This window comes from Mobula hypostoma, chromosome 2 (genome assembly GCF_963921235.1).
Source record: "Mobula hypostoma chromosome 2, sMobHyp1.1, whole genome shotgun sequence".
In the NCBI taxonomy this organism is placed as follows: Eukaryota; Metazoa; Chordata; class Chondrichthyes; order Myliobatiformes; family Myliobatidae; genus Mobula; species Mobula hypostoma.
In genome coordinates this window covers 189031782-189058149 of record NC_086098.1, presented here as the reverse complement: position 1 = coordinate 189058149, position 26368 = coordinate 189031782, and the positions used below count along the sequence as shown (strand labels likewise).

General features: G+C 41.2%; 1 protein-coding gene across 1 annotated transcript in view; it reads right to left on the bottom strand.

The window, feature by feature from the left end:
- Window positions 1-26368, bottom strand: part of LOC134357803 (rho GTPase-activating protein 18-like) — a 139100-nt gene that overhangs the window by 36718 nt on the left and 76014 nt on the right. Inside the window, exons 4-5 of the mRNA XM_063069466.1 lie at window positions 12626-12819; window positions 1937-2157 (exon numbers count right to left, since the gene is read on the bottom strand). Of these exons, the coding sequence (XP_062925536.1) occupies window positions 1937-2157; window positions 12626-12819 (415 nt within the window). The remainder of the gene's footprint in view (window positions 1-1936; window positions 2158-12625; window positions 12820-26368) is intronic.

Genomic DNA, 26368 nt, shown 5'->3' with positions numbered 1-26368 from the left:
GGAAAATAATCAAAAGTTTTGCTTCAGATTACTTTCCTGGCATGTACCAATGAACGGGCACTACCTTCAGAAGGAAGTCAATTTTTACCCGTATTCTTTCAAATAAACTGAATATAGCTGGGTTAGTAAATTTCTATGACTCTCTATGTGTTGGTGCATGGCCAAGTGGTTAAGGCGTTCATCTAGTGATTCAAAGGTCGCTAGTTCGAGCCTTGGCTGAGGCAGTGTGTGTGTCCTTGTGCAAGGCACTTAACCACACATTGCTCTGCGACGACACCGATGCCAAGCTGTATGGGTCCTAATGCCCTTCTCTTGGACAACATCGGTGGCGTGGAGAAGGGAGACTTGCAGCATGGGCAACTGCTGGTCTTCCATACAACCTTGCCCAGGCCTGCACCCTGGAAACCTTCCAAGGCGCAAATCCATGGTCTCATGAGACTAACGGATGCCTATAAATGACTCTCTATTAGACAATTCTCTGGTACTTGGCTGAAGAACTCAGGACAGTACTCCAAGAGGTAGCCATTCATGAGCAACTCATTTGAATAACCATTCCTCATCTGACCTTCTATTTTTGCTGCAGAACTTCAATGGACAGTAACACACAAAATGCCCTAGATTTGAGTTTCACTTTTGACATGCTCCAGACTTCTCAAGTTCTCTGGCCGGGGGTAGAATTCTGATAAATCTAACTGAAGTGTTGTCCACACACAATTGTTCAGTCTCAGTCTGTGCTGAATCTTGGTGGTCAGTGGTGACATTTACATCTTATTTAATTCCCTTCAATTCATTTTCCAACAATCAATCATGGAAAGCAAGAGTCAAGACCTGGAGGGAAAGGGTCTAGTTGGAGGCCTCTGATTACATCTTATTGGGATCAACCAAGTAAGTAAAAAATTGGAATCAAATCATGAATGCATTTCTGAAATGATGCTTGTGTCAAATGTTCCCTATTTAACTGAAACCACTATCCTGTAAAACTGAAGAAATGTCCATGGAATAATGTCAATGTGCTACATGAAAATCTACCTTCACCAGATCTTTCATAGCTCCATGAAGCAACCCTACTATCCCACCCCCAACCACTAAGGGCAATGATGGAAACACATTGTTAATGAGTTAGGTAAAAGAGTACAGGAAATCTATTAATTGGAAATTCTAAGTGCCAAATGTGAACATCGAACAAGGGCTCAATATAGAGGCATCATGGTCACCACAATATGAAAACAAGAGCATTCAATCATGTAGGATGCAGGGTATTGATCCAAAATGTTGACAATTCCTTCTCCACCCCGGTGCCTGAGATACTGCTTGACCCAAGTTCCTCTACCAGGCTGTTTGTTGCTCCACATTCCAGCAGCTGCAATTTCTTGTGTTTCCATTCAACCTATCATCGTCTAACCACTTAATGAGGTCCAGAGAAGGTGTGGAGACAGTCACTACCAAGGATATGCAAGAACATGTTCCAACAGTCAGATGTTCTTGGGTACCTTGGGATCAGTGTGGCAGAACTGGCAAGCAAGTGGGAGAAATCCAGGGCAGAGGAGACACAAGGTTATTTTGCAAGCAACATTCCTTAACATTCTTGATAGCACCAAATTTCCTGGGCAATGCCAAGACCAGGCATCCAACATTGAGCAGAGCTTAAAATTTTATAAACTCCAAACAATTAGATGGGATCACAACATTTTTCAGGAGGGTTTCATTTGCCTGAACAAAATTACTATTGTGCTCACAACAAGCCTTCAGTATTGTGCAAACATGGAGTGTGAGTGAGGCAAAAGTCACTGTCAATATTTTACTATTCTACTCCTTTCTCTCCCATTAGGCATATCCCAATTGAAAAGTTAAACCCAGGCCATGTTAGTTTTTAAAGCAGCTTTACAAGTGAATTAAAACTTTTGTAATTGGTTAATAATAGATAATTGAGACTTACTGAAAACTTCTGTCCTCGAAAAACATCCCTGACATCACGTACAGGTTGTTTGCTCTTCACCCGCAAAGACAAAGTACAGCTGTTGACTCTGCGCTGTACGGCTGCTGACTGAGTACGTGTTAGAGTAGAAAGCAGAACTATACTGTCATCATCTTGACTGTTTTCATTGATAAGAGTGGACAACCCAGTATCCTTGAGCCAATCAGCATCCCTCTCTGCATCTACAAAGGAAAAGTAGAAACATTTAAATTTAACAATAGAGCACAAGTTACCCAGACTAAATGTATGTGGGGTGGACTTTGCATGAAATTACTGTAAGATCCTCATGAATATATAAGTAGGTGTTTCCCACACATGCAGACACAAGAATTCCTCTTTGTGGACTGATGCTTGCCCGAGTTGCTCCAACACAGAATTTTTTGTAGAGTCTAGTTTCAGAGCATGAACTTGCAATGAATCTCCATCACTGACAATAAGGAATCCAAGCAAGCAACCTGCATTAAGTTGGTACCAGCATCGAAAGTTCTTCCTGGATTTCAATTGAAGAGAATGGATACCTGAACAAAAGTTAAACATGACTTTTTTGGGGGGGAGGGATAGTTTAATGTTTTAGTTTATTAATTATTTGGATTTTTAAATAATTTATACTTTTCAGATAGAGGTGATGTAACTACTGTAGGTGAGGTTAAATAGAAATTTTTTGTCAGTTTCTGTGATGTTTTGCAACTTCAAAATATAAAACTAATTAAAAGAAAAATGCAGAGCTGGGAGATAGGTATTTTAGTTTTGGTTTACTTTTCGCTTGGCATACGCTTATGATGTAGCGGTATAATGACGTATGCCATTCACATATTTTTTAACATAACCCATAATTAATTATTTTGGCAATGAAGAGATTTGTCATGGTGCTCAAGGGAAGTATATTCCAGTTAAAAGCAAGAACACTAAGGGTGGGGTGAGCAAGCCTTGGATAACAAAGGAAATAAAAGAAGACATCAAACTAAAAGCTCGTGCATAAAAAGCCGCCAAGACTAGTGGGAGACTAGAAGATTGGGAAAACTTTAAAAAGTAGCAAAGTACCACTAAGTGAGCAATAAAGAAACGGAAGGTAGATTATAAAAATAAACTAGCACAAAACAGATAGCAAAAGTGTTTATAATTATATAAAGCAGAGAAGGGTGACTGAAGTGAATATAGGTCCCTTCGAGGATGAGAAGGGAGAATTGATATTGGGTAATGAGGGAATGGTCGAAACTTTGAATGACTATTTTGTGTCAGTCTTCATGATAGAGGAAACATCGAACATGCCAAAGAAAGATGTTATGGATGCAATGGGAAGTAAGGACCTCGATATAGTAGCTATCACTAAAGAAGTAGTGCTGAGCAAACTTGAGGACCTGAAGATAGACAAGTCCTTTGGTCCTGATGGAATGCATCCCAGGGTACTAAAAGAAATTGCAGAAGTTATAGTAGAGGCTTTGATGATAATTTACCAAAATTTTCTGGATTCTGGGCAGGTCCCAGTAGATTGGAAGATGGTGAATGTCACACAACCGTTCAAAAAAGGATGTAGACTAAAGGCAGGTAACTATAGGCCAGTTAGTTTAACATCTGTAGTTGGGAAAATGCTTGAAGCTATCATTAAAGAAGAAATGGTGAGGCATCTGGAAAGAAATAGATCTATCAGGAAGATGCAGGATGGATTCAGCAAAGGCAGGTCCTGTTTGAAAACCTTTCTGGAGTACATTGAGGATATAACGAGCACAGTGGATATAGGGGAACAGATGGATGTTATTTATTTGGATTTCCAGAAGGCATTCAATAAGGTGCCACATTAAAGACTTATCCATAAGATAAGGACGCATAAGGTTGGGGTGAAGTATTAGCATGGATAGAGGATTGGTTAACTAATAGAAAGCAGAGAGTTGGAATACATGGGTGTTACTGTGTTGGTAATCAGTGGTGAGCGGTGTGCTACAGGGGTCAGTGCTGGGCCCGCAACTGTTCATGATATACAGTAACGATCTGGAAAAGGGGACCGAGTGTAGTGTATCTAAGTTTGCAGATGATACTAAACTGAGTGGAAAAGCAAATTGCGCAGAAGATACGGAGAGTCTGCAGAGAGATATAGATAGGTTAAGTGAGTGGGCAAGGGTCTGACAGATGGAGTACAATGCTGGTAAGTACAAGCTCATCCACTTTGGAAGGGAAAACGAAAGAGCAGGTTATTATTTAAACAGTAAAATATTGCAGCATGCTGCTGTGCAGAGAGACTTGGCAGTGCATGTGCATGAATCACAAAAGGTTGGTTTGCAGGTGCAGCAGGCTATCAAGAAGGCAAATGGAATGTTGGCCTTCATTGTCAGAGGGATTGAGTTTAAAAGAAGGGAGGTTATGCTGCAACTGTTTAGAGTACCGCTGAGGCCACACCTGGAGTACTGCGTGCAATTCTGGTCTCCTTACTTAAGGAAGGATATACTGGCTTTGGAGGCAGTGCAGAGGAGGTTCACCAGGTTGATTCCAGAGATGAGACGGTTAGACTATGAGGAGAGATTGAGTCACCTGGGACTGTACTCACCGGAATTCAGAAGATTGAGTGGTGATCTTATAGAAACATACAGAACTATGAAAAGGATAGATAAGATAGAGCAGGAAAGTTGATTCCACTGGTAGGTAAGACTAGGACTAGGGGACATGGCCTCTAGATTCGGGGGAGTAGATTTAGGACTGAGATGAGGAGCAACTGCTTTTCCCAGAGAGTGGTGAATCTATGGAATTCTCTTCCCAATGAAACAGTGTTGGCTACCTCAGTTAATATAATTAAGACAAGGTTGGATAGATTTTTGCATAGTAGGGGAATTAAGGGTTATGGGGCAAAGGCATTTAGATGGAGAGGAATCCATGGCCAGATCAGCCAGGATCTTATTGAATGGCAGAGCAGACTCAAAGACCAGATGGCCTACTCCTGCTCCTATTACTTATGTTTCTTATGCAACTCCAACTACAATGTGCAAGAGGATCAGGAAATGTGATGCTCTTTGTAGAGACTCATCCCAAACAGGACTTTTTGCTCAATGGGCTATTCCTAGAACACACGTAGAGAGAGAAAACAATTTAACCTCCTTTTACCATGACCGAAGGAATGACTTGAAGCCTGTCCAAAAAATTTCTACAGCATTGCACATGTCATGCTAACATAATGTGAAATTTTGTAAGCAATGGAATAATGTGACTTGTTCTATAGCTGGCGTATGAATGCACTCTACTTTGTATTTACAAATTTTAAAACAGAATATATTTTGAGGAAAGAAATCTACCCAACACTTTTGCAGGCTTCACACATATTGCTACCATCTCTTGCCCCAGTAGTGACTACGTCCTACATTCTCCTCATCTTAACCACTTACCTCTTTGCTGGCCCAAAGACAATCTGCAGAGGTGACACCTCCCCCCCCCCATTCTTTAATCTACCAACACAGTTCCACTGCACCCAGCAACCTAACAAATTGAGCACCTCACACCACTTTGTCCAGTTATAATAACACGACAGAACAAGTCAGCATCTCTTTCAACTTCTTATGTGGGTTGTCCACAGTGATGAAAGCTGAAACCATGATGTTAAATGAGCCAAGCAAAAATGTCAAACAAAATAAAATAAAGTCCAAGTCAATGGCCACCAACAAAGGCTCTAGCAAAACTAAGCAAGACTATCAATTTTGATATGTTGAAGCAACAAGTCAAATTCCAAATAGCTTTACAACACAGATTTATGCAATACAAGACACAAAAGTTCTGAAATCATGCAACCAAGCAGATACAAACACCCCTACAGACTAAACTTAAATAATGTGATCAATAAACTGAAGATTCAAATCAAAAAATCCATAAAAGCATTTAAATTCTCAATAGTCCTGGCTCAACCAGGGATAAGAAGGTCTTAAAATTCAATATTGACAGAAGCTCCAAAAAATTAATTTTCAAGGACCATTTACCTCCGGCACAAACAAAACTGAAAAACTTGACATCATCTACCATACAGAATTCCGTTATAATCTTCCAAAGATAGCAATATTTCTACAATTTCTCACTACCTGCCTTGCCAAGCACTCCATTGTTGTCCTCAGACAGCACAGCATTGATGAAGAGATGTTAGAAACTTAGAAAACATACAGCACAATATACGCCCTTCTGCCCACAAAGCTGTGCCGAACATGTACTTACTTAGAAATTACCTAGGGTTACCCATAGAGAAGGGGTCCCAGAACAGATCTCTGAGGCACACCACTGGTCACCAACCTCCATGCAAAATATGACCCCTCTACAAACATTCTTTGCCCTCTGTGAGCAAGCCAATTCTGGATCCACAAAGCAAGGTCCCCTTGGATCCCATGCCTCCTTACTTTTCTCAGTAAGCCTTGCATGGGGAACCTTATCAAATGCCTTGCTGAAATCCATATACACTACATCCACTGCTCTACCTTCATCAATGTGTTTAGTCACATCCTCAAAAAATTCAATCAGGCTTGTAAGGCAGGACCTGCCTTTGACAAAGCCATGCTGACTATTCCTAATCAAATTATGCCTCTCCAAATGTTCATAAATCCTGCCTCTCTGGATCTTTTCCATTAACTTACCAACCATTGAAGTAAGACTCACTGGTCTATAATTTCCTGGGCTGTCGCTACTCCCTTTCTTGAATAAGGGAACAACATCTGCAACCCTCCAGTCCTCCAGAACTTCTCCCGTCCCCACTGATGATGCAAAGATCATTGCCAGAGGCTCAGCAATCTCCTCCCTCACCTCCCACAGTAGCCTGGGGTGCATCTTGTCTGGTCCCGGTGACTCATCCAACTTGATCCTTTCCAAAAGCTTCACCACATTCTCTTTCCTAATGTCCATATGCTCAAGCATTTCAATCCACTGTAAGGCATATCTACAATCGCCAAGACCCTTTTCTGTAGTGAATACGGAAGCAAAGTAGTCATTAAGTATCTCTGCTATCTCCTCCAGTTCCATATACTTTTCCACTGTCACACTTGATTGGTCCTATTCTCTCACATCTTATCCTCTTGCTCTTCACATACTTGTAGAATGCCTTGGGGTTTTCCTTAATCCTGCTCGCCAAGGCCTTCTCATGGCCCCTTCTGTCTCTCCTAATTTCATTCTTAAGCTCCTTCCTGCTAGACTTATAATCTTCTAGATTCATATCATTACCTAGGTTTTTTGAAACTTTCATCAGCTTTCTTTTCTTGATTAGATTTTCAACAACCTTTGTACCGTATGCTTTCTGTACCCTACGTATTGGAATGTACCTATGCAGAACGCCACACAAATATCCCCCGAACATTTACCACATTTCTGCTGTACATTTCCCTGAGAACATAAGTTCACAATTAATGCTTCCAAGTTCCTGCCTAATAGCTTCATATTTCCCTTACTCCAATTAAATGCTTTCCTAACTTGTCTGTTCCTATTCCTCTCCAATGCTATGGTAAAGGAGATAGAATTGTGATCACTGTCTCCAAAATGCTCTCCCACTGAGAGATCTGACACCTGACCAGCTTCATTTCCCAATACCAGATCAAGTACAGCCTCTCCTCTTGTAGGCTTATGTACATATTGTGTCAGGAAACCTTACTGACCACACCTAACAAACTCCAACCCATCTAAACCCTTTGCTCTAGAGAGATGCCAATCCATATTTGGGAAATTAAAATCTTCCACCACAACAACCCTGTTATTATTACATCTTTCCAGAATCTGTCTCCCTATCTGTTCCTTGATGTCCCTGTTACTATTGGGTGGACTATAAAAAACACCCAGTAGAGTTATTGACCCCTTCCTGTTCCAAACTTCCACCCACAGAGATTCAGTAGACAATCCCTTAATGGCTTCCTCCTTTTCTGCAGTCATGACACTCTCTGATCAGCTGGGCTACGCACACATCTCTTTTGCCTCCCTCTCTGTCTTTTCTGAAACATCTAAAGCCTAGTACTCAAAGTAACCATTCCTACCCCTGAGCCATCCAAGTCTCTGTAATGGCCACAACATCATAGCCCCAAGTACTGATCCATGCTCTAAGCTCATCCGCTTTGCTCATGATGCTTCTTGCATTGAAAGACACATCTCAAACCATTCTGCTTATCCTCTCTCTCACACTGCTGACAAACTTTCTCCATTTGTGAGCCAACTGCCCCTTCCTCCGTCTCTTCAGTTAGGTTCCCACCCCCCAGCAATTCTAGTTTCAACTTTCCCCAGTAGCCTTAGCAAACCTCCCTGCCACGATATTGGCCCCCCTTGGATTCAAGTGCAACCCGTCCTTTTTGTACAGGTCACGCCGGCCCCAAAAGTGGTCCCAATGATCCAGAAATCTGAATCCTTGCCCCCTGCTCCAATCCCTCAGCCACAAATTTATCCTCCACCTCACTCTATTCCTATACAAAATATACATATTCCCAAGTTATTATATTTTATCCACAACATAATATAATGTTATGGATTTAACATTATCCCTCTTGAAAAATACTTCAGCCACCTACTATGCTCACAAATAAACTGAAGTTCTTAAACACCAGCCATCTATACTTCATAACCTTGTTCAAAGAAGATCCACTATCTGGTTGAGCCTCCTAACTTTGGCTGTCTTCACAGCTAAGCATTACTTCAACATATGATCTAAAGTCTGAAAATCACCACCTGAAGTTTATATCAAGATTGGGTCTTGACTACACGTTATGGGATAGACATTATATCATAGCAAAAGGAAATTTACATAACCATACTTTTTAAAAGCATAAAATTCATATAATGTACTCATGACTTTGGAACGTTATTAAAATATCTTACCCCAGCTCCCTGATTTGGCAAACCAGTCCATCAAATAATCTTCCCATCCGCCAATTGAAATTAAAACTCCCATCTTGATTTGCTGTACTATTCATGTTTGTAACAAGATATCCCCTCCATCAACCCTGAAACACCTTAACTCTCTAACAATTGTAAGGACTACACCTGCATGTGTAAAGGAATGCACAACTCTAAGGCAGAAACTCAATTTATTTTTTGAATGTTTTGCTTGTTTCCATGTTCAGAACCTAGCTGTTTCTTAGGAAGGTCCTCTTCACCAGCATCTTAGCCTTTACCACTGTTTCCTATGGTGTACCATATTGAGGAGGGACCGCCCAACTATGACGTTTGGCATGACACACTGGAAAGTCAAAATCAAACTAACTGATGGACCTCTACCTTGCTGAGGCCCAGCGACAACTGTCAGGCACCTCCTCTTATTTACCGCTGAAACAGGATCCCACTAAGGAGCACCAGGCCATTGTTTCCCACACCAGCAATGATCTTATTAACTCTGGGGATCTCCCATCCACTGCAACCAACCTCATAGCTCCCTCACCCTGCACCTCCCGTTTCTACCTCCTACCCAAGATCCACAAACCTGCCTGTCCACGTAGACCCATTGCTTCAGTTCATTCCTGCCCCAGTGAATTAATATCTGCATACCTTGACTCAGTTTTATCCCCCCGGTTCAGTCCTTTCCCACCTACATCCATGACACTTCACACACTCTTGATCTTTTTAATGATTTCAAGTTCCCTGGTCCGAGCACCTTCGTCCACCACTAGGAAGGCCTCAAAACTCTCTGTTTCTTTTTGGACAGCAGACCCAACCAGTTCCCCTCTACCGCCACTCTCCTCTGTCTAGTAGAACTTGTCCTCACTCAGTAATTTCTCTTTTGGCTCCTCCCACTTCCTTCAAACAAAAGTGTAGCCATGGGTACTCGCATGGGTCCCAGCTCTGCCTGCCTTTTTGTCGGCTACATGGAACAGTCTATGCTCCAAGCCTACACTGGTATCACTGCCCCTCCTTTCCTATGCTATGTCGACGACTGCATTGGTGCTGCTTCCTGCACCCACTCAGGTTCGTCGACTTTATCAACTTTGCTTCCAACTTTCACCCTGCCCTCAAACTTCCCTGGTCCATTTCTGACCACTACCTCCCCTTTCTTGATCTCTCTGTCTCTGGAGACATCTTATCCACTGATGACTATCCTGGAGGCTGTGGAAGTGAGCGACGTCCTCAATGAATACTTCTCTTCGGTATTCACCAATGAGAGGGAACTTGATGATGGTGAGGACAATATGAGTGAGGTTGATGTTCTGGAGCATGTTGATGTTAAGGGAGAGGAGGTGTTGGAGTTGTTAAAATACATTGGGACAGATAAGTCTCCAGAGCCTGACGGAGTATTCCCCAGGCTGCTCCACGAGGCGAGGGAAGAGATTGCTGAGCCTCTAGCTAGGATCTTTATGTCCTCGTTGTCCACGGGAATGGTACCAGAGGATTGGAGGGAGGCGAATGTTGTCCCCTTGTTCAAAAAAGGTAGTAGGGATAGTCCAGGTGATTATAGACTAGTGAGCCTTACATCTGTGGTGGGAAAGCTGCTGGAAAAGATTCTTAGAGATAGGATCACTGGGCATTTAGAGAATCATGGTCTGATCAGGGACAGTCAGCATGGCTTTGTGAAGGGCAGATGGTGTCTAACAAGCCTGATAGAGTTCTTTGAGGAGGTGACCAGGCATATAGATGAGGGTAGTGCAGTGGATGTGATCTATATGGATTTTAGTAAGGCATTTGACAAGGTTCCACATGGTAGGCTTATTCAGAAAATCAGAAGGCATGGGATCCAGGGAAGTTTGGCCAGGTGGATTCAGAATTGGCTTGCCTGCAGAAGGCAGAAGGTCATGGTGGAGGGAGTACATTCAGATTGGAGGATTGTGACTAGTGGTATCCCACAAGGATCTGTTCTGGGACCTCTACTTTTCGTGATTTTTATTAACCACCTGGATCTGGGGGTAGAAGGGTGGGTTGGCAAGTTTGCAGACAACACGAAGGTTGGTGGTGTTGTAGATAGTGTAGAGGATTGTCAAAGATTGCAGAGAGACATTGATAGGATACAGAAGTGGGCTGAGAAATGACAGATGGAGTTCAACCCGGAGAAGTGTGAGGTGGTACACTTTGGAAGGACAAACTCCAAGGCAGAGTACAAAGTAAATGGCAGGATACTTGGTAGTATGGAGGAGCAGAGGGATCTTGGGGTACATGTCCACAGATCCCTGAAAGTTGCCTCATAGGTAAATAGGGTAGTTAAGAAAGCTTATGGGGTGTTAGCTTTCATAAGTCGAGGGATAGAGTTTAAGAGTCGCGATGTAATGATGCAACTCTATAAAACTCTGGTTAGGCCACATTTGGAGTACTGTGTCCAGTTCTGGTCGCCTCTCTATAGGAAGGATGTGGAAGCATTGGAAAGGGTACAGAGGAGATTTACCAGGATGCTGCCTGGTTTGGAGAGTATGCATTATGATCAGAGATTAAGGGAGCTAGGGCTTTACTCTTTGGAGAGGAGGAGGATGAGAGGAGACATGATAGAGGTGTACAAGATATTAAGAGGAATAGATAGAGTGGATAGCCAGCACCTCTTCCCCAGGGCACCACTGCTCAATACAAGAGGACATGGCTTTAAGGTAAGGGGTGTGAAGTTCAAGGGGGATATTAGAGGAAGGTTTTTTACTCAGAGAGTGGTTGGTGTGTGGAATGCACTGCCTGAGTCAGTGGTGGAGGCAGATACACTGGTGAAGTTCAGGAGACTACTAGATAGGTAAATGGAGGAATTTAAGATGGGGGCTTATATGGCAGGCAGGGTTTGAGGGTCAGCACAACATTATGGGCCAAAGGGCTTGTGCTATGCTGTACTATTCCATATTCTATGTTCTAAACCCACTGACTCTCACAGCTACCTGGACTATACCTCTTCCCACACTGTTACTTGTAAAAATACCATCCCCTTCTCTCAATTCCTCCATCTCTGCCACATCTGTTCTTAGGATGAGGCCTTCTATTCCATAATGAAGGAGATGTCCTCCTTCTTTAAAGAAAGGGGCTTCCCTTCCTCCACCATCAACACTGCCCTCATGTGCATCTCTTCCATTTCGTACATGTCTGCCCTCACCCCATCCTCCTGCCACCCCACCAGGGACAGGGTTGTTCTCATCTACCACCCCACAGGCCTCCACGTCCAACACATAATTCTCCATAATGTCCGTCATCTCCAACGGGATCTCACTACTAAGCACATCTTTCCCTCCATGCCACTTTCTGCATTCTGCAGGGTTTGCTCCCTACACAACTCCCTTGTCGATTCATCCCTCCCCACTGATCACCCTCCTCACACTTATCCTTGCAAGCAGAATAAATGCCACACCTCCTTCCTCTCTACCCATTCAGGGCCCCAAACAGTCCTTCCAGGTGAGGCGACCCTTCACCTGTGAGTCTGTTGGTGTAATCCATTGTTTCAGGTGCTCCCAGTGTGGCCTCTTGTGTATTGGTGAGATCCGACGTAGATTGAGAGACCACTTCGCTGAGCACCTACACTCTACCAGAAAAAGCAGGATCTTCCGGTGGCCACCCATTTTAATTCCACTTTGGTTTGAAGGAAGTGGGAGGAGCTGAAGGGAAATTGTTCTTGGTGTGGACCAGTTCCACCAGATGGAGGAAAGCGATGATGGAAGGGGACTGTTTCCATCTATAGTCCAGAAAGAAGCAGAGCGCTTTAAGGCCCAACTAACCTAGTCCCATTTTGTGTACTATATATCTATTCTGGTTCACAATGGTCTTAAAACATACCATCTGATGTTTTCACGTCACTGTTTTCATCCACCTCTGTCTCACAACTCTCCTTAATGTTCTCCACCTCTGTCCAGAAGTCATCCAGTGACTGGTTGTCCAGTGAATCCTGGTAACTGGAGCAGTCAGAAGACAGCTGCTCTTGGCAATGGTGTACTTGAAAGTGGCTCATAATTGAAGGACTTGACTCACTCCTGTTGATCACAAAAACATAAAATCATGACTCAGACAGACACACTTACAGAAACATAATTACCAGCTTTGTCTCAACAAATGTCTATTAACTTAACTATTCATTCTGTTTGATGAGTTGGTGACATTTAAAAAAGTGTTGTCATGACTGTTTAGGAAATTAAAGCAGCTAATTAAACTGTATATTAACATTCACTGAACCAAGATGTTAATGTGGAGTGAAGGTCAGCTAACGTTTTCAGTTGTGAGTCAGGCTCCCTGAATGAAATGCTTAGTCAAGAGTTCAGTTTCATCAAGCAACTAATGCAACCAACTTTCAGAGAGCAATACTTCTCCCTGGAAAAAAATACTACCATGATTATTGAAAATTGAAATAGCATAGATGCCTCAGGAGCATAGCGATTAGTGTGACGCTATTACAGCTCCGGGTGTTCGAGTTCAGAATTCGCTTCCAGCGCTGCAATGAGTCTCTATACATCCTCCCTGTGGAATGCAAGGGTATTCCCCAGGTGCTCCAGTTTCCTCCCACAGCCTAAAGACGTATGCAGTACGCTAAATAGTCATTGCAAATTGTCCCTTGATTAAGTTAGGGCTAATTGGGGTTGTGGGGTTGCTGGGGCAATGTGGCTTGAGGCTGGAAGGGTCTACTCCATGCTGTAATGCCAAATAAAATCGAGCTGTCATGTACAATACTCTGGTACTTTGACATTGTAGCAGACTACCAAGTAGCAAAATGGTGATTGCAGTACATCCAGCTGAGATCCTACATCACAGTGACAACAAACCAAGTCCGTGCCTGATTTCCCATACTGGCTCTGTAAAGTTTGTATGGTCTCTCTGTGGCCTTGTGGATTTCTTCAGAGTGTTCCAGTTCCCTCAAACATCCCAAAGACATGTAGGTTAATAGATTCATTGACTAATGAAAATTTTCTTAGGGTGTAGATGCGCGATGGAATCTGGGATGTGTTGATAGGAAGACGAGGGAATAAAATGCGACCAGAGTACAATTAGTGTAAATAAATGGGTGATGGATGGCTAGTGCAAACTCAACAGGCTGAATATTTTGTTTTCTTGTTCCATGACTATATTTACTGCAATCCACCCCACAACACAACTCCAAATCCAAGCAAAACAATCCTTAAGGGGAGTCAAGTACCAAAATTAAGTGCCATGTGAACAAAATTGTTTCATACACCCTCTGAACATTGAGCCAAAGATATGAAACTAATTATTTTATTTTCAAAATAACTGAAGGTATTTTTGAACATTCGAAATAAGCATAGCAAGGAGCAACAAATCACATACAACAAGGAGTACAATGTCACAATGGGTTTTTATGACGTTTCATGACACCCATCTAAAAAACTTGGAGACTTTAAATGCCAAATATGAATATTGAACAAGGGCTCAAAATAGAGGCATTATAGTCACTCCAAAATGAAAACAAGGCATTCAGAAATGTAGGATGCAGAGTATTGATCCAAAACGTTGACAATTCCTTCTCCACACCTTTCTCACCCCCTCCCAAGAAGTTGTTTGACACAAGTTCCTCCAGAAGGATGTTTGTTGTCCCAGATTCCAGCATCTGCAATCTCGTGTTTCCAACAATCAATCATCATGTGGCCAAGTCCAACTACTTAATGAGGTGAAGAGAAGGGGATATGCAAAAACATGTTCCAACAGTGAGAAAGAGTACAGAGAAAATTTACAAGGATGTTGCTGGGTCTGGAGGACCTGAGTTATACGGAAAGATTGAATATGTTACGGAACACACACAAAATGCTGCAGGAACTCAGCAGGCCAGGCAGCATTTATGAAAAAGAGTAAACAGTTGATGTTTCAGGCCGAAACCTTTCTTCAGTCCTGATGAAGGGTCTTCGAGCAAAACATCGACTGTTGACTCTTTTCCATAGATGTTGCCTCACCTGCTAAGTTTCTCCAGCATTTCGTGTGTTGCTTTGGATTTCCAGCAACAGCGTATTTTCTCAAGCTTGAATAGGTTAGGGCTTTTATTCCTTGGAACATTGAAGATTGAGAGGAGATTTGATAGAGGTATACAAAATTATGACGGGTATAGATGGCTTTTTCCCCCCGCCATCTGATTTCTAAATGGACATTGACCCATGAACACTACCTCACTACTACTATATATATATAGATGTATATATAAACTTTATATATGTGTGTGTTTATATATATATACACACACACATACATACATACATACACACACACATACATATAATAGTAGGCAGCCATCGATCCCAGGGGTTCATGGGTTTGCGCCTTTGGTGGACTGTGGGCGAGAAGATTTGAAGAACCGGCTGTTGCCCATGCAGTGGGTTCCCTCTCTCCACATCACTGATGTGGTCCAAGGGAAGGGCAAGCACCGATACAGCTTGGCCCCAGTGTCGTTGCACAGGTTGCCAGAGTGAAATTGTAAACAACATCAAACTGCCTTAGGAATCCCAGCTCCAGATTTCTTCCCCGGGGTTTACTTCTGAAGCCTTTCCCATGGGTGGGTATGGCCGCAAGGCAGCAGAGGTTTAAAATCAGTTGTTCTTCTCCTAGGCGGGCTGCCATCCAAGGCTGACAAGCCCCACCTGCCCAAAGCAACTGGTTTTCAGGCGCCAGTGGTCCGCCTTTGCCCCTTCTCTCGTCAGTACAAACAGTTCTGCTGGACCTAGAAGCCACACGTGAAGGCCAAGAGGTAGTGGGAGCTTATCCGCACTACAACCCCCGGCTATGACAACCTTAGTTAACAAATTTCTCGATATATGTAGTGAGATTAGACCCGATTCTGATTCTGAGATGTTCTCACATCAAAAAGTTACTGCGCAATGCATTTTAGTCAGTGACATACTGTACCTGTGAACAGACTAATTACAGCTACTTGCCAGTATTAATATATGGTGCAAAGCAATTGGAACTGCTTGCTGGAAGCAGAAAGGAGAAATAAGAGAAACTCAACAACTATTCCCCACTTAAGGACCTATGGAGAGATCAACAGCGCAATCCAGCTAAATGAAAATGTATAAATTGATTCTGCAACCTTCAGCTTCATTAGCAATGGATTCCATGGTAATTGTTCAATTAACTTTCCAAACACTTGCCCCCTAAGGCACTCTTCCCCTTTCTCCTTCAACTACACTCTTCCTCCAGGCTCCTATTCTAATATCTCTTTAATTGCTCTCACTTTGCCCACAAACAAGCTACTTTAATCAATCTCGTAAGTCTAGCTTGTCCAATTTATCCCCTCAATTTCTATGTCCTACATTAAGCACTTTTTAAAAAATTCTTATTGCACAATCAATAAGAGGTTATTGAGCTCAATAACGGCAATTGTAAAAAAAATCATCCAGTTCTAAAGATCAAACCAGCAACAAGGTAAAAAAAATTCTAAAAACCTTGTAAATAATTGTCTTAAAATATTGCATTATTGATGGCAGATAAAAAAAATCTTCAAATTCGATTTTGTTAAAAAAAAATCCTGATTACACTGTTAGGGTGTCGTCTGGAGTTAGGGTATACAACAAATATTATGTTTAACAAAAGCCTTTCACCAAACATGAAAGTAGATTGTAGATTAAATTTAAGATGCAGCCCTGAACAATCGTCTTCCTGAAGCTGTGGGCACAATAGTTAATTGAAAATCAGACAATGCTGATTAACATTCATTTTGGGCGTTTGGAGTGTGGGTGTGAAGAAGGAGGTGTATGAAAAACATGTGTAATTCAAAGGAAGCATTGTAAGTATGGAATTGTATTGCTGTTACCTTTGATCTTTTAGCATACAAAATGTCATGTAATATTGGATTGAGTAGGCCTCTTACCCTAAGAGTGTCTCATTTTGTTGAATAAAACACTTCTGTATCCACTAGCTTCAGTGTCTTTCCAGTGACTTTGTCCTCATTATAAACAATACTTATTTTTTTTTAATGCATACACTATCCCAACTCATGAGAGGCTGTTAGTGTTTTTAACTGGAAGTTTTTTTTGCAGTACAAATTAAACATTTATAAAACAGTACTGAAAATATAACGCAAACACGAGGAAATCTGCAGATGCTGGAAATTCAAGCAACACACACAAAAAATGCTGGTGAACGTAGCAGGCCAGTGAAAATATAATAAAACTTTGTCCTAATCATCATCACTTGCACAGCATTTGAACAAGACAGAGATTTGCAACTTACTACATGGAGTATTCACTCACACAATGAAAGGAACAGCATTATGCACATTGCAGACTAGATTTGCTTTTAAAATATTTTTCACTTTATATCAAGTAATAACAAAACATAACAACATCCCCGACAAAAACTGAAAAGTAGTTGGAGCATCTCTGAATATCTGTGCCTATGTAAACATGAATCCAATCAAACTAGTTTGGTTTGGTCCAAACATCAACTAATAAAGATCATGTGGATGAATTTATTTTTGTCTGACAGCTATGGCTTGGCATTGATATGTCTGGCTTTTCTGAAATCCGTGGGAAAGCAGGATCAAGGATCGGAAAGCAGGGAAAGCAGAAACAGGCTCCAGGATAAAAACTAAGGGACATTGCCATATCATGGATACTTAGTAGCAGTTGGCTCAATGACAAATCAAAACCTTTCCCCAAAACTGATATGTTCGCAACAATTTAGTATCAATTAGCATCACATCTGTGGTGCCCAGTGGCAGTAACAATGATCACTGAGTATCATTGAGTGACCTCAAATCTACACAAAATTGGAAGATTACCAAGTGTGTAATAACACGGCATTTGAGAAATTGGTCATATGTTACTCAAAGCATATTGTCCAAGAGATGAGTTCCAAGGCTTTGTTGAAGTTTGAAACTAATAAGGCATCCTGCTCCCTTCAAACATTGTTCTACCATTAGTAATAATGACTAAATCATTAAAAAATACTTTGCACAGCAGCTTTCCCCACCTTGGGTCATCCCAAAACAGATTTTACCCAATTAAATATCACTTTAGGCTTCAGTTATTTTTTAATGCAGGAAAACATGGCCAGATATCACATACGGCAAGCATCCACAAATAATATTATGGTTGCTGCCCATGTAACTTGGTTTAGTGAATATTGACTGCTAAAGAGATGTGGGCTTCAATAACAGAGTAGATACCGGTCTTCTTCTAAATAAGACCATGGAAACTTTAGTGTCTGCCCAAAAGAGCAGATATGGCCCAGTTTAATATTTTATCCCAAAAAGAAATTGTATGACAATTCATCATTCACTCAGTAACACAGGGGTTCCCAACCTTCTTTATGCCATGGACCAATAGCATTAAGCAAGAGGTCTGTAGACCCCAGGGTGGGAACACCTGCAGCAACAGAATGTCAGTCCAGATTGTTGTGCTCAAGTCTCCAGCATGTGCCAATAGTGTGATAGCATTATTAGACTGATAGCCAGAGTGCTGGGCTATTAATTCAAAGACATGTGTTTGAAGCCCACAGCTGTGGATTTAAAATTTCGAATTATTAATCTCACAGTATTCTAAATGCTGGAGTCAGTAATGGAAGCATAACCACTTTCAGGCAAATGGCAAATCTCTATCAGAGAACACAATAAACACCAGATGGACTTCTCAGTTGGGCATTCAAAGCTGCACCATAGAAGCTGCCGAGAAGCAGGATATTTCTGGACATGAAGCAAAGGACGTGATAGGTGTTTGCAACCTCTCATTTGTGTAATGTGTCACTGTCAAATAACTGGAGGAACTGAATTCCTACACGAGTGGCATGTTGCTGCAAGTTTCTGCAATGACATCTTCAACCGCAGATGAAGTGTCCACTTGAATGACATACTATTCTAGTAAATGCATGTAGGCCTTCACTGAAAGCCTGTACTCTTTCATCACCAACCATAAATAGAATTACCAATACTTAGTCACTTATTGCTGCACAACTTGCAGCAAATTGTAGAGAAGTGCTGTGAGAGGGATTCTACTGAGGAATAATGGTGTCTGGAGAATGGATGTAGAAGCCCAAATTTGATAAAGCACAGCACAGCTTTATCAACTTTCAGAAAGTCACACTGCTGGAATAGCCAGATAGTGGTGTCTACACTGCATAGCTGCAGGTTAGGTAATGGACAGACCCGTGCAAGATGCAAATGATGCTGTTGACCATCTCAGACGTTAGGACACAGCTATATGGAGCCAGCATTTGCCTTTACTGTGCCCCACAAGGTGGCCACAAAACTTGTAGCACCAAGGATTTCTGGAAAAATGAGGAATGGGTGTTGGAAATTGGGGTTTATACAGCAGAGACATAAGACACTGCAGGCAATTTGAAGCGAGCAACAAGCTGAGGGATCTACTCCGAGGGTCTGACACAATGTTCCCTCGAATTTGTAATGACCAGTGTGCATAAAAATCTTGTGCTGTGCAATTTTTTGTCCAGTAACAACATGTTGCACTGAATAAATTCTGCAATAAAAACAGTATAAATAGGCCAGCTCTAAAATCTGCAGATAAATATCGCAAACTCCACACTGTCAACACCATTCGCATCAGAAACCGGAAAAGGAAACATGATTGTGTATGATTGTGAAGTATACTTAACATGCAAATGAGGTAGAGGGTGACAACTTTTGTGCACAGTTTCAATCCCTTGTGCGCTAGTAGCAAAGGACGTATGCACGTGCACAAGCACACAACTTAAATGGAACATTGGTCAGGCAGCATCTGTAGAGGCAAACGGATCATCAATGATTCAGGCTGAGACCCCGTCCTGCTGCAGGGCCTCGACTATGCCTTTGCCTCCTCAGATGCTGCCCAGCACACTGACCTCCTCAAGTAGCTTGTTTACACTGTTGAAGTATGATGGGTCCATGGTCTGCCATATTCTTAACAAAATCATTTGGACACCTCTGTCAGATCTGCAGCAATTGTTATCACTTGCATGACATAGAAAAGCATGGACTGGCGTTTACAAAGTACACAACATTTTCTCCACATGCATTATATTCTACCTAAAACATAGTATATACTTGGAGATGTTCAGTATTGGCAAACCTTGGTCTCCCACTGAAACGTGAAATCTCCCCTCCCTTTTTATAACTCAATTATATTCTGTCCCTGTTAATGACACTTAATGGTCTACAGTATGTACTGTACATGAACTCAGAAGTTTATTTGGGCCACAAGTTCCTTTAGCTTTTCACTAATTCGGAAGTTCCATTATCAGGTCCAAGATACAAGATTCAACATTGTCTTTTGTCATTCTTCAGTGCAGGAGTGTAAAAGAGAATGAAATGTTTGTTAATCTGGATCTGATTCAGCATAAAAATACAATAAGCATAATGAAGTGGGTAACTTCAAGTTTGTCTATAATGAAATCCATTTGTTCAAATTTTGTCCATTTCCGTAGGGATGCAAGAAATCATGAAAAACACATTAATTATAGCTGGCATCATCATTAAAAGCAGAGAGATGAAATTTCTTTTTGAGGTGAATGCATGCATTGAAACATACTGCATAAAAAAAACAAAGTAATTTGATGCAAGGCTGGAGGGTAATGTTCCATAGCATACAACGTTTGTGGCAAATTCACCAACTAGTCCTTCAGATATTAGCCACCCATTAAACAAAGTATGAACTTTCTACTATCATGCAAACTCTTAAACCAGAAGTTCCCAACATGGCACAAGCTGTGCTTCTTTGAGACAGATTTTCTCTTGGATGCCAGGGGTAAGATAATGGGGCCAGCCATCATGTCTTTAAATATTGACATGATATCTTCCCTACAGATTTGGACACCAAGGATAAACCAGTCACTCCTCCTGGGATTGAAATGGACAGTTTCAGAGGAACCCAGCTTGATTAAAGATACTGCTGCCCTGGCTGAGTCAAGAGCTGGGCAGGTAAAAGTAAGCCATTTGTGTACGTCTTCATCCTCTTGTCTTTAAGTACAAGGTCTATACCACTGACAAAATGTGCAGTAAAAATTGTGCAAATGACATACAGTAAATGTACATAAAAACAGTGGTCAGTAAAAGAATCTCTAGGCCTATATGACACCACTGTAAACCTAAGTCCATGGCCTCCTCTACTGCTGCAATGAGGCTACACTCAATTTGGAGGAGCAACACCTTATATACTGTCTGTGTAACATGAGCATCGATTTCTTGAACTTCTGGTAATTTTCTGCCCCTCCCTCACTATTTCTCATTCCCATCTTTCACCTTATCCCCTTACCTGCCCATCACCTCCCTCTGGTGCTCCTCCCCCTTCTCTTTTTTCCATGGTCTTCTATCCTCTCCTATGCCCCACCATGCTGCTAGGTCCAGGAGGGGATGTCGAGAGGGTGGGTCTGGACCTGTGCAACCCCCTACTCACTTAAAATCCACTCACGCACACGCTGTTCCTTTCTGAGGAGTGGGGTACCACCCAACTAAATGGATAGTGAGTGAGAGAGAGAGAGAGAGAGAGAGAGAGAGAGAGAGAGAGAGAGAGAGAGAGATCCTCTCCTATCAATTTCCCCCTTCTCCAGCCTGTTATCTCACCAATCAACTTCCCAGCTCTTTACTTCACCCTCCCCTCACCTGTCACCTTGTACTTCTTTCTCCCCTCTCTCCACCTTCTTACTCTGACTTCTCATCTACTTTTTCTCCAATCCTGATGAAGGGTCTCCGCCAGAAACAGCAACTGTTTAGTTTTTTCCATAGGTGCTGTCTGACCTGCTGATTTCCTCCAGCAGTGTATGTGAGAAGCTAAGTATATACAGCTTTTGTGTTTCTGGTGTATATACTAATTTAGACATTTGTGACTGCTGTCTAACAGGTTTGTGACACACAGTGGGTTATCATTCACTGCACAGCTTTGTTCAATTATCCCTTGCATTTTGCTTTATTTAACTGAAGCAAAGTGAACTCCCATTTTAAATTGAACCTGACACTAGGTGCTCATCAGAACGGCATTTTGCATTGCTTGCAAAAACTCCTTAAATTTACTCACTAATATCCTGACTGAGATCTGTTAAAAGAAACAATAGATCAAACCCTCCCTTAAATATCTGTTTTAGGATAAAATGGGTACATCTAGCAGATATTGTTTTTTAATTTATTCCCAAGATGTGGCAATCCTATAAAAGCTGCATTTTGCTTATCCTTAGTGGCTTTTCTTTTGGATTAAATACAATTTTGTAGATTGATATTGTTTTACTATTGTCACATGTACTGGAATACCTTCCAGAGGACCACAACCTCGTCATGTTTTGGAAGCTCAATGACCTGGAGGGCTATGTTGGCTGGAGTCAGGGCCTTATGCTTTGGCTCTTGGTATAGTCACCCATGCCAAACAGGTCAAAGGGTAGAGGCCATCAAGAAGGTGGTAAAAGAGCCCGAGGACCCACACCACTAGGTTCAGGACAATTATCACTCCTCAACCATCAGGCTCTTCAACCAAAGGGGATAACTTCACTCAACTTCACTTTCTCCATCATTGAAATGTTCCCACAACCAATGGACTAACTTTCAAGGATTCTTAATCTCCTGTTCCTGATACTTACTTATTTATGATTATTATTTCTTATTTTTGTATTTGCACAGTTTGTTGTCCTCTGCACTCCGGTTGAATGCCTTAGTTGGGTGGTCTTTCATTGATTCTGTTATGTATATAACGCTATAGATTTATTGAGTATGCCCACAAGAAAATGTGACATATATGCATTTTCATAATAAAATAAACTTTGAACTTTGAGTCTTCTAGCCACTAAGCTCTTGCATTATAAACATATTTCATTGTTTAAGATGCCACTATGAATATGGCTGAACCAGTCTAATTTACATACAAGAAAACAATAGTGAATTGTTTGGCTGTTCTACTGCTTTTCATACTAGGTTAAAATAACTACCAAAAAGTCTGCAGGGAATTTTGTAACCACAAAACAGGAAGTAGGGGATGAAAGAGTTTATTTTTCTATTCAAAATACAACTTTGCATAATAGAATTCAAGATCTGTAATCTCTTGTGGCTTGTCACATAATACACCTTGTTTACCAATACAGTGTTCAGTTTCAGGATATGCAGATAGTGAATAAAAATACTTCCGTAGACATGTAAACGAACAGGGTGGCTTCTAAAACCCAGCATAAATGTTGGGTCTATTGAAATAAGCTTAAGTGAGGTTTGTATTTTCAATTTTCTTTCCAGAGCCAATAGAACTCTGCATATCTTCACAGTAAAATCAATTGTGAACACTTAATCTGATAAAAGTATTTTTTTTTGTTGTATATTAATTCTTTCTAGGAATAATCCTGAAATTATTGAAACATTGAAACACCAAGACAACAAGGCCTGTTCTGCTTTGCGGGGAAATTTTCAGCCCCCATGCCCTGAAAACAGACAAAACCATGTTTTCAGTTTCCTTTGAAAGGTGCAAAGTACCCACATACTGGCCTTGTGCTTGTGAGAATAAATAAGCTGGTCCCTATATTGTGCTCTATTTCAAGAATAGTTTTCCCCTATAACAGGGTCAAGTACACGCTACAACAGTTAAGCTTTACTGAATATGGAATCAGCAGGAGAGCTGCCCTCACAGGTGACTGGACACTGGCAGTTGCCCATTTCATGCCCCAATGATTGTCGATGCTCCCTCCAGATGAAGTAACATTCCATCCAATCAGCAGACACTTCTAAAGATCACCAATACTTTCTGAACCAGATGAAGGGCCTTGGCCAAAACGTTGACTGTTTATTTTCCTCCATAGATGCTGCCTGACCTGCCAAGTTCCACTAGCTTATTGTGTGTTGCTCTGGATATCCAACATCTGCAGAATCTCGTGTGTCCTTATCATATTATTCTGCAAATAGCTCTGGCCAACTTCTTCCCAGCAATATGGATTGTTGGTTTGCTTTCACTTATTTATTTAGAGATACAGTGTGGAACAAACCCTATCGGCCCGACTAGCCGTGACGCTCAGCAACCCACTTATTTAATACTAGCCTAATTACAGGACAATTTACAATGGCCAATTAATCTACCAACCAGTACCTCTTCGGAGTATGGGAGTAAACCGGAACACCTGGAGGAAACCCACGCAGTCACAGAGAGAACATACAAATTTCTTACAGCTAAATCTCCAAACTCTGACACCCAGAGCTATAATAGCATTGCACTAACTGCTACACTATCGTGGTACCCCTATGAAAATATTGTTTGAAAATTAAAGCAGAAACCAATTTTAGTGTGGAAGGCACAGGGAGGATAGAATTTTTAAATTGCATTAAAGAGAGTTTTTTTCTGAAAGAGTACAACAGTAGTTCAAAGTAACTATTATCAATGTACATACTGTATATGTATACTACTCTGAGATTCATTTATCTTGTGAGCATACTGTACAAATCCAAGAAACACCATAGAGTCAATAAATGACCACACCAACTTGGGTGTTCAACCAGTGTACAAAAGATAACAAACTGCAAATACAAAAAAAAATAAATAAACAACAAATCTTGAGGACATGAGATGAAGGGTCTTTGAAAGTGATTTGATAGGATGTCGGAACAGTTCAGTGATGGGGCAAGTGAAGTTACCCCCACTGAATAAAGTGGTTGAGGGTAGTAGTAGTAGTAGTAGTAGTTCTATAAGTGAAAGAACATAACTGAACCTAATCTCAAGCAATGTGGCTGGACAAGTGGTTGAAGTACATGTGGCATAACCTTGCAAGCTTCAAAGTAGTTAGGGAAAGAGATGAGGATTGTCCAGAAATTAAGAGCCTGAAATGAGGCAAGACCAATTTAAAAATAATTAGCTAGGGCTTGGCAAAAGTAGACTGGTAGCAGTTACTTACAGATATGTCTGCACTGGAAAAGTGGGAATCATTTAAAAGTGAAATAATGAGAATTGAGGGCCATCATATTCCTATAAAAAAGGAGAAGTGTATCGACATCCAGTCCAAGGATCCCTGCATATCAAGGGCTAGACGAAGAAATGAATATAAGTGTAGGTACAGAGAATGGAAAGCCAACAATGCCCAATAGGACTATGAAAATTGTACTGGAAAACTTTTAAGGGCAAGGAAATGACATATAATTTTAATTGTGTACAAGGCAGCAAAAAATCTTGAAGCATTTTATAAATATATTAAGGACATAGGGGTAACCAGCAAAAGATTAAGGCCCATTGGGGAGCAAAATGGCAATCTCTTCATGGGAGCCAGAGGATGTAGGTGAGGCCTTAAATACCTGTAAATACTTTTCTTTGGTATTCATGAGAAAAAGGACATTTTATGTCAAAAACAGACTGCGATTTCACAAAACAAAAGAGGTATTAGATGGTTTAGTCAGCTTAAAGGTCTATAAATCAACATGGTCTAATGAGATGTATCCCAGACAAGGGACAAAATTTCAGTGTCCCTGACAGAGATTTTTAAATCTTCATTGGCTACAGACAATAAGAGAAATGTTCTGATAACCTTACTGTTTGCTGCATATTAATGCTTTGGAGATGAATGCAGGAAATGTGATTAGTAATTTCAGAGATGTTGATAATTGAAAGAACGATAGGAGTCGCCTGTGGGATATTTAGAGTGAAGAACATGGGTTCTGCACGCTCCAGTTTCCTTTAGATTAATGAGTTGTGGGCATTCTATGTTGGCCCCAGAAGTGTCACAACACTTGATTTGATTTGACACAAAACAACGTATTTCACTGTCCGTTTCAATGAACACAAGACAAAAAAAGCTGATTCCTTTTCCCTTTAATATTATTGATCATTTGGTAAGATGGATAGATCAGTGGCTGATCGGTATTCATATGGTGGCGAAGGGAGCTCTTTCTATATTTTATCACTCTATGACTTCCTATTCAACAGCAATAAGATACAGCTGCACCTCTCCCCCCCCCCGCATTAAATGCACATACTGATACATCTAATCAGTTCTTTAATCTTTCAAGGCACAACCATCTCATTTACACAACTATATTTGTTCATGTAATGCAGTGAAGCTATTGAATGATATTTATAACCAAAGCAGTCATGCAAAAATTTAGCACTGTACTGAACATGTAATACAAATGAAGCATTACCTTGGCTTTCACAATGTTGCTACAATGAAGAAACCATGTATGTGACTCAAAGGGCCTCAAATTCAACATCTAATATTTCTACTGATCGCAGCAATGTATGCAGAAATACACAACTGCAGTAGAGTTTCGGCCTAGGGCTGAGGCCTAAAAGCCCATAACCCTATTGGAAGTGAGCACTTACAGGCATTGATGAGCACTGGGTCCTCATGTACAGTGAGAAGACACTTATTCCTTCTCAGTTCATCAAAGGATACACACAGTTGTGATTTACAAATAGTCTATTCCTTCATCATCATTGGCTTGATCCTGAAAAATCTCCAATCAATACGAGAACTAAGTGGTTCAAGAAAATAGCTTAATACCAGCTTTTCAACAGCAAAAATAGTCATGGAGTCATACAGCATAGAAGCAGGCCCTTCAGCCAAACTCATCCATGTTGCTCAGAGAGCTTTACCTATCTGTCTACATTTGGCCCAAAGCCCTCTAAACTCTCCCATTATTAGCCACTATTT